This window comes from Sphaerodactylus townsendi, linkage group LG03 (assembly GCF_021028975.2).
Source record: "Sphaerodactylus townsendi isolate TG3544 linkage group LG03, MPM_Stown_v2.3, whole genome shotgun sequence".
NCBI lineage: Eukaryota > Metazoa > Chordata > Lepidosauria > Squamata > Sphaerodactylidae > Sphaerodactylus > Sphaerodactylus townsendi.
The window spans coordinates 10735328-10744894 of record NC_059427.1 but is presented as its reverse complement, the minus strand read 5'-3'; the positions used below and the strand labels follow the sequence as shown (position 1 = coordinate 10744894).

General features: G+C 46.6%; 1 protein-coding gene across 1 annotated transcript; it reads right to left on the bottom strand.

The window, feature by feature from the left end:
• Positions 1 to 4539: 4539 nt before the first annotated feature.
• LOC125428778 (protein ANTAGONIST OF LIKE HETEROCHROMATIN PROTEIN 1-like) lies at positions 4540 to 8161 on the bottom strand. Its single transcript, XM_048489415.1, has 2 exons — positions 7102 to 8161; positions 4540 to 5698 (listed from the first exon to the last, which is right to left on the bottom strand). Exons 1-2 carry the CDS (start codon positions 7666 to 7668, stop codon positions 4997 to 4999), a joined length of 1269 nt encoding a protein of 422 aa, XP_048345372.1. The 5' UTR covers positions 7669 to 8161; the 3' UTR covers positions 4540 to 4996.
• Positions 8162 to 9567: the final 1406 nt, after the last annotated feature.

Genomic DNA, 9567 nt, shown 5'->3' with positions numbered 1-9567 from the left:
GGACAACTATAGACAATAGCCATCAAAGGAAACAAAGACCAGGATACTTCTATTCAGATGCATTCACCTATTGACCTTGCTATCTTCATGGTTACTCCCAGGCTACAGACTTCTTTGTGACTCACATACCAGGCTACTCTATTCAGAGGGCCTCACCTTTTGACCTCACAGTATATATACTCCACTTGCTTTCCATTCCTACTATCAGATCCTCTGAAGATGCCAGCCACAGATGCAGGCGAAAGGTCAGGAGAGAATGCTGCTAGAACACGGCCATACAGCCCGGAAACCACACAGCACCCCAGGGAAGCTTATTTATTTGGAAAAAAATTTACGCTGCCTCTCCAGGCAACCTGCCCAAGGAGGCCTACAAAACAAAACACAATAAAATTATGAAACATCATGGAAGTAATATCTTTTGTCCTGATCATAGGCTCGATGGGGAAACATGGTGGTGTCCTAGCTTTAAATTTCTTCCAGGACAGATAAATTAATGATAGACAGCAGCTAACCATTTCACCCAAATCAGGTCAGAGGCAAGATTGCCTCTGGTCGTTAATGGCTGGGGAGCAGAACTGCCTAGGCCTCGGGCCTTCTCTGTAGTGTTTGAGTGGCCACTGTTGGAAACAGAATGCTGACTATTCTCTTTTTAATTCCCCTTGGGGAGAAAGGTGAGGTATAAATGAAATAAATAAACTGATATCAGCACATGTGACTGGCAGCAGCTCTTTACAGTTTCAGGGAAGGGTCCTTTCCTGGGCTTGTGTAACCTCTATCTGTGGGTTCTGTGGGGCAGAGCTTGGAATGAGTTTGCAACAACAAATTTTAAAAACAAAATGGTTTACTTTCTTAACAGATAACATCAACATTTAACATTGCACTTCAAGGTCCTGTTCAGGTTGCATTTTCAAGTCCTTATATTTACAGTCTACTGATACTGCCAAGTCCAATTCTTCTTTGCAAGAGGGTTGGCTCCTGAAGACTCCAAGGGCTCGATGAACAGGATTCAACATGATGAAGGTTTCCAGGAGAACTCTCACCCATTACAACCACAAAAAACCCTGAAACAATAAACTCCAACATTTACAACATAGCAAAAACAAACAACTACCTTCCCAGTAGTTCCCAACAATATTGCAGTTACATTAACAAGGTGTTAAGGGCTTATAGAAATCAAGGTCTGAGTCTGGTAGCCTTGTCCCCTCCAAATACATGAGCTCTGCAGCCTCTTGCTGCTTTGAGTCTCCACCCCTTACTGGGTCAACCCAATCTGAGCACGGGGGGTTACACTTGCTTACCAGAAGCCCTTTTAGAAGTACAGAATTAGATTGAATTTAGGACTCGCTGCACACCGACTGTTCATCTTCACGGTTGAGATCTGGCATCTCCCACTTAAAAATCATTCTAGAAATAACTTTGCAGGCAGTATAGTTTTCCCTGGGCCTGGATGTACTACAAAAACCCTAAGTCTGACCTCAAACCAGCAAGTTACCAAAAAAACCCTCCACAACAAAAAATCCTGCAGGTTTTTGGCTGAATTTCATATATTATTGGAGAGTGAAAGTCATATGAATTGATTTCACAAAGGGGTTCTTAGAAATGGAGTAAGTTGAGAAACTGGTCTCTCTTCAAAAAATGTTTTGATGGAAGGCAGAGGTTCTTTGGCGTGAATAATACTAACGTGGAACAGACTTCCTTGGAAAACAAATTGCCTGATGTGACAGATTGTCCCATGGAAACTGCAGCCTAGGGAAGTAATTAAGGCTCATTCCGCACATGCAGATTAATGCACTTTCAAACTGCTTTCAGTGCTCTTTGAAGCTGTGCGGAATAGCAAAATCCACTTGCAAACAGTTGTGAAAGTGGTTTGAAAACGCATTATTTTGCGTGTGCGGAAGGGGCCTAAGTGTGTTTTAAAGATTCTTTCAGTTCTAACAGCCAATAAGGGGATCCGCAACAGAAAAACCAACACACAATGTTCATGGGAGCATATGGCACCTTGGTGGATGTAGTTGGGTTCCTGAGAAGATAAGTCAGTTAGGGAAATATTACCTTGAAGCTACCATGTTTGACAAGATCTGCCATTAATCAGTAGGGTTTTTTTTACTGTGTTCTGGAGAAACCATAGAAGCTTTTCACAATGTTTAGGGTTGCCCGGTCCCAGTATCCAGAATTCAGAGATTCGGGGGGCCTAGCAATATTTCCAGACACCCCTCAGGATTGAACCATGTTATATTTGGACCTGTAGCCTGTAAGTTTGGTCTGTTTCAGACCCAACCATATTGAACACAATGGCCAATTACCCATGGGGCGGCTGCCACACACTGGCATGTGGAGTGTGTCAGGGCAAGAAATCTTGTTCAGACACACTTCCTCCCCAGTGCATGCTGGGAACAGAAACATGAAAGGGCAAAAAAGTCTTGTCCAGACAGACTTCCTCCCTGCAGCACTCCAAGCATATCGAGGGAAGATTTCTTGTCCCAGCGTGCTTCCTCTTGCCCCGCCTGTGCTTCTCGCTTTCCCTGTGGAAAGTGAGAGCACTTCTGGAGTGACTTTTGCCCAGAGCAGGGCAAGGGCAGGGCAGAGCCAGCCATGGGTAATCGGCCAATGTATTTTGTTCTATGGAGAAACTGAGTCTCTGTCATTTACCTCTGAAAGTGCTACCTGAAGGAATTGATAACTTTCAGAAAACAATCAATAGTTCGCTTTTCTTTCAGAAAACAATCAACTGTCCCCACCCCCACCCCTTTGGATGAGTACTACGTGCATTTCGCAGCCTCCGGTCCCCATTTATTTTCTCCCTTCCAGTGTGGGATCCAGCAGTGTTGGGGGTTGACTTCAGACTCTCTTTTTCCTGCAGTTCCTGGAGTTCTCCTAGATCCAGAGGTGGGATCCAGCAGGTTCTCACAGGTTCCCAAGAGTAGGTTACTAATTATTTGTGTGTGCCAAGAGGGGGTTACTAATTGGTGATTTTGCCATGTGATTTTTGCCTGCTTTAGTTCTATACCTCTCTCTCCAGCAAGCCAGTAGCTAGCAGCAGGAACTCTGAAGCAGTCTAGGCAGGAGATGCACTGGCGTGCATGTGAGCAGCCTGTGCCTGCGTGCATATCTGCTTCCTCAGCCTAAGGACCCGTGCAATGCAATGGCTGCATCCTTGCGCACAGCCCTCACTGGAATGCCCTCACTGGAATGCCTGGCCATCGCTGCCTCCATTACGAATGCCCCGCCCAGCCTCCCATCGTGTGGCGCACCATTACACACCACAGTTTGAATCCCACCACCATGAGAACCTGTTACTAAACTTTTTGGATCCCACCACTGCCTAGATCCCAGCATTTTGGAGCTTTTAGGGTAGGGGGACATCCTTGCCCTCAGAAGAGATTATATCATCCACTCTGTATGTGTAATACTCCTCCCTTTCCAGACATCAGATTCCCCAACCTGAGATGTGGGATTGGATACCCTGTCTGGAAAAGCACATGAACAGTAAATCCATTTCCCTACGTTGAATTTTTAGTTTTTACAACTCCCCCCACTTCTCTCTCTATAGATATAGACCTGGCCTGGATAAATGTAGGCTATCAGGTCTCAGAAACTCAGAAGGGTGGGCCCTGGTAAGTACTCCAAAGAGTACCCGGGTTGTAACAGGGAGGCAGGCAATGGCAAGCCGCCTCCGAACGTCTCTTACCTAAAAAACCCTGAAGGTTTGCCACAAGTCAGCTGTCTTGATGGCACAAAACACACACACACACACGTGCATTGACAGAAATCATCTGTAAACATTTGAGCCCCTGTCAGTCCAGAGGTGTATTGGGAGAAAACGTGGAAGCTGGGGAGGAAGGAGACCTCAGCATGGTATAATACCATAGAGTCTAGCCTCCAAAACCAGCCATTTTAAGAACATAAGAACAAGCCAGCTGGATCAGACCAGAGTCCATCTAGTCCAGCTCTCTGCTACTCGCAGTGGCCCACCAGGTGTCTTTGGGAGCTCACGTGCAGGATGTGAAAGCAATGGCCTCCTGCTGCTGCTGCTCCTGAGCACCTGGTCTGTTAAGGCATTTGCAATCTCAGATCAAAGAGGATCAAGATTGGTAGCCATAAATCGACTTCTCCTCCATAAATCTGCCCAAGCCCCTTTTAAAGCTATCCAGGTTAGTGGCCATCACCACCTCCTGTGGCAGCATATTCCAAACACCAATCACACGTTGCGTGAAGAAGTGTTTCCTTTTATTAGTCCTAATTCTTCCCCCCAGCATTTTCAATGAATGCCCCCTGGTTCTAGTGTTGTGAGAAAGAGAGAAAAAGTTCTCTCTGTCAACATTTTCTACCCCATGCATAATTTTATAGACTTCAATCATATCCCCCCTCAGCCATCTCCTTTCCTCATTTTGTCCAGGGGAACTAAATATCTGTCATCTGGAGATCAGCTGTAATTCTGGGAGATCTCTGGGTCCCACCTGGAGGTTGGAAGCCTTAACACCAACACAAATTACATCCAAGCTGATTTCAATTTAAAAAAAAAAGTTCAATGGAGTCGAATGGTTTCCAAATGGTTTATTTTTTAAAATTAGGAAATATCTGGTTGGCAAGCGCTTTCCTCCTCAACGCCTGTCTTTAGCTTCTGTCAAACAGCCACTCTTTTGTAAAGACAGAGGAATCCAATGAGTGCTAGAGTTGACAACTGGGGGTAGGGGGAACTAGCCAGGCTGTATCCTGCCCCTTTAAAAGCCCCTTGCCTGGAAGCTAGGCCCTGAGGTATGAATCACCATGACAACCACAAAGAAATCAGGGGAGGATCACAAGCCACCCAGAATGGCAAAATAAAAAGATGACACATTTAGATATAATGAGTTTCAGAATGGTAAAATTAGCTTCATACCATAGCTCGCAACCTTCCTCTGTCTTCTCTTTCCTTACAAGAGTAAATAGTGGGTCTGAATTCACCCGAAGTACAAATTTAAAACAATGGCCTTGCTTCAATCAAGGCCTATCAAAATCAGAAATTGCTCATGAAGTAGCTGGCCAGGACCTCCCGCACTTGGTTCCCATTCCTTGTGTCCTCTGTGGATGTAGGGAATTTCAAGTGTCCCTCTGGAGTTTGGTCCCACGCTCCGTCCTGGACCCACGGCCCATCGAGCAAGGCATGCCCACGACTCTCACATATGTTGTGAAGCACAACAGAGCCCACCACAACGGGGATGACGTTCTCCTCCGCGACCTCCAATCGGGTAGCCAGGCATCGCCACCGCCCTTTCAGCAGCCCGAAAGCGTGTCCGGCCATCTTCCTGCAGTCGCTCAGGTGGGAGTTGAATCGTTCCTTACGTGGGTCGAGGTTGCCAGTGAAGGGTGTCATGAGCCACTTCTTCAGAGGGTAGGACTCATCACCCAAGATCAGCGGGGGAATCTCCACATCACTGAGGGTCATCGTAGGGTTCCCGGGGACGAACGATCCTTGGTCCATTGCCTCACAGAGACCCAAGGTTTGGAAGAAGGAGGCGTCCTTATCTTTGCCACACCAGCTGAGTTCAATGTCAATGAAACGGCCCCTGTGGTCCACAGTCCCTTGCATCGACATGGGGAAAAACCCTTTCTGGCTGACGCTGGTGCCCTTTCGAAATGTGCAGATGAGGGGGATGTGGGTTGTGTCCACGACGCCCACACAGTTGGGAAACCCCATTTCTGCAAAGCCCTCCATAACCTTCAGAATGGAAAGATCGAGAAATTAAGACATTCCCATATATCCCCTCATTTTCCTAACAACGTCATCTTCATTCTTTTCACATTTTGGCCATATTTAACCCCCACAAGGGGACTAGATATAGGGTTGTTGTGAGGATAAAATGAAGGAGAAAACAACATACCAGGAAGCCGCCTTGGGGGAGAAAGCACTGTATAAGGGGAGTAAAATAAGAAGTATATCTGAGCTGTAGTTTTTCCAGTCTCCGTGTGTCTTGGAACAATTTCTCCCCATAGAGATGTTCAATGTATTGTCGAAGGCTTTCACAGCCAGAATCACTGGGGTGCTGTGTGGTTTCCGGGCTGTATGGCCGTGTTCTAGCAACATTCTCTCCTGACGTTTCGCCTGCATCTGTGGCTGGCATCTGTGGCTGGGTCCTCTGAAGATGCCAGCCACAGATGCAGGCGAAACATCAGGAGAGAATGCTGCTAGAATATGGCCATACAGCCCGGAAACCACACAGCACCCCAAGAAGTATATCTCTTGGTCATTTTGTGCTTTGTAAAGGCATTATTCATTTTTATCAATTTCTTTAAAACCCATGTTATGGATTCTTAAAAAGGAAAGAAGGAAATTGATTTTTAAAAAATAAAAGCTGTATTTGGGGCAGCCTGGCCATTTCACTTATAGGGAAAGTTTCTGGTAGCCCACTGAACTGAAGGGCCACTGGCATCCAGGAGCAAGCAGAGCCAAGTCCCAGTAGCTCTGCCAGTGCTTAGGAGCCATCCAGACTTTGCCAGCTGTGCCAATGATGGATGTTGTCTCACAGCCTCCTCTTGGGAGAAGCAGTGTGTGAGTTGACACCTACTTTTGGCTGGGTCTAAACTGAGTGGCCCCTGCAGCAATTAGCTTGCAACACCACAGTTGCAGCCAGTCTCCTTGACTTGCTCCAAGGCCCTTTATCTTCCCAGCCTGCACAAATGATATACCCTCTTTGTGGATATTTTTATTTGTAGAGCCCCTCAGATAGAAAGCACAGAACTCATTTCCTAAATTGGAGTCCCTGGCATTGCAATTCTGGCACAGTGTGGTGGGCACAGTCATAAAATGATTACAAGAAGCTAAGACAGTCACAATATGACTGCTGCAGCTTACCTTCAGTAGCACAGAACAGATCCTGGTGAAGCCTAAGCAACATTTTAAAAAATCTTAAAGCCAATCTAACCTCTAGTGGTCAGTCAGAAGCCATGATTGACAAAAATCCTATTTGGTCCCACCCACTCTCCAAAAACACTTGTGGGCACCATGAAGCCCTGGTCACGCTGAGGACCCCTGTCCCAAATAAAGTGAAAAATGCATTACTATTATTATTATTACCGAACGATACGCGACACTCAAGGCCACCATGACACAAAAGCAACTACCTCTTTTGGGTCTTCAAGAGACACCACCTTCTTGAAAAGCAGCTTCTCGATGGCCAGGCACACCTCGATGAAGACCTCCCCGACGGTGGACCGCCCAACCCCAAAGTGGTTGGCCACAGACCGGTAGCACTCGGTGGTGGCCAGTTTCCAGAGGGCAATGCCCACCCGCTTCTCCACGCTGAGCGGGGCCCTCATGGTGGTGGTCTGGCGCTGCAGCTCCGGCCGCAGCTTCTCGCAGAGTTCCAAGAAGGTGTCTTTGGTCATGCGGAAGTTCTGGAGCCACTGGTTGGGGTCCCAGGTCTCCAGCACCACCCGTTCCCACCAGTCCTGGCTGATCTGACGGGACCAGAAGCGATGCGGGCCGGCGTTCAGCTCTTCCACCATCAGCCTGGTCTCATTGTCGGGACACATATCTGGAAGGAGCTGGTGCAGCAGGGAGATGTGGTTTGCCATGACCCGGTGCATGGTTCTCCGGGCCCGGGCAGCAACGCCGCTGCGGTGCAAGTGCAGGCGGACCAGGTTGTGGGTGGCCAGGATCACCAGGATGATTGCCTCTAGGTTCTCCATGATGCCCAGAAGCACACAAAACACCTACACAAGGTTGATTTCTTTCTAAAAGGTGGGGGAAGCCCTCTTTCCCTCGCTCATACACACCACCTTATTTGCAACTTTTGTGAGTGTCCCCCCAACCCCCCAAAACCTCTCAAATCACTACCAGATCGATAACTATTTTAACACAAAAATATTGGTGGCCAATGCTCATGCCAATAAAGCTGGAGCGATTGACGGATAAGGCACACCATGAGAACTGCAAGCACAAAACAAATTCCGAAACAATGTTAGCTAAGCCTTGCTGTTGGGAACATAGCAAAGGAACCTGACTTCCGCCCTGTTTTCTCCTTTTTAAAGCTGCAATCTAATTGTCCAAAGAAACGAACAATCGCATTGCAAGAAAGTTTCTGAGCCGTTCTCCTTCCCTTGCCTCTCTTCCTCCCAGGCTCTCTGGGCGTGTTTTTCTAATCACGGCTACGAGAGAGCTGCAAGAGTTAACGCCATAGAGTGCCCGTTCCTAGGCGGTCCTTAAACATTTCAAGGCGGGAGGGGTGGCTGTCTTGGTAATGTGGCTGTGGAATGACGTCATTTATGTGGATCCCTCCTCTCTTGGGGGCGGGGCGCTTTTGCGAATATTTCCATGGTCTCTGATGGTTGGCGAAATTGACGAAGGTGATGAATTTTATTGCATTAATATTGCAAAATTAATTGCATTAATACTGCAAAATTAATTGCATTGATATTGCAAAATTAATTGCATTAATATTGCAATTTTATTGCATTGATATTGCACAAATTAATTTAATACCGATTAATTTAATACAATCCAGCAAGTTTTGCCATCGGCTGCTGCTGAGTGGGCCGAGGAAGTTCTGAGAGAGCTTTGACTGGCCCAAAGTCACCCAACAGGAACTCGAACTCAGTTCTTCACAGTTCTCCACATTAGATCCTACTGCTCTTAACCACTATGCCCCGCTGGCTTTGAGAGGATAGCTCTTGGCTTAATACAATTTATTTTCCTGACAAAGATGTGTCTGTCTGTTAGTGGGTATGAGTCATGGTAACTGAAAGAATCCTCCATGTTCAGGTGCAGTGTACCTCAGCTAGTTGTGAAGTTTAGTGAAAGTCAATGCTCAGCTTTTGGATTGGTCAGCAATTGCTCATGAAAAATATAAGTAAAACCTCCACATACTGGGGCACTATACCAGTCAGTATCTGAAACAGAGGTGGTTTCCAACTGTCTGATGAAAAAAAAGGCCCTGCCCCCTTAATGGAGGTTTACCAGATATATGATTTGCCTCCAAGCCATGGAAAGCTTCAGCTACTTATTTCCATCCATTAAGTCTCTATTAAGGGGACCAAATATGCATATTTAGGCTTACTGGCAATCATCACAATCAGTGGGGCAGTGCAATTTTCTTTCTGCCCGGCTTTCGAGCTTTCTGGATGGAAGCGGGTCTGTGACCTTGCTGGAATAGGTGTTTTCTGCCCTCTTGATTTGTTGATTTTATGGATGTTGCCCATATCCGAGGAAGAACAGGAAGATTTCCCACCCCTTTCCTCTGCAGAGGCAGGCAATGGCAAACCACCTCTGAAAATCTCTTGCCTTTAAAAACCCTATGGAGTCATAAGTTGACAATAAGAAAAGCTGTTGTTTTTATGCTTCTGTTGATTATCCACTGTTGTTTTAATGCATGTTGATAGGTGGTTCATTAGCCATATAAATTTTCATTGCTCTAAAACAGGAAGGAAGGGTCATACTGAAATTCTGAGGAAACTCAATGCCCCGGAAGGGTCAGATGCACAACACAAGGGCCACAGGCTTCTCCTAATTATTACCTCTCTAGCAGCCACTAGACAAGACCTGGATGGCATGGGCTATAAATCTTGGTAGATCTCTGTGCTCCTGCAAAG

Excerpts from the sequence above, each read along its gene's own strand:
- LOC125428778 (XM_048489415.1), bottom strand. The coding sequence starts at position 7,668 with ATGGAGAACCTAGAGGCAATCATCCTGGTGATCCTGGCCACCCACAAC. Across the intron at positions 5,699-7,101 it reads CTCTTGAAGACCCAAAAGAG|GTTATGGAGGGCTTTGCAGA; the intron begins GTAGTTGCTTTT and ends TCCATTCTGAAG.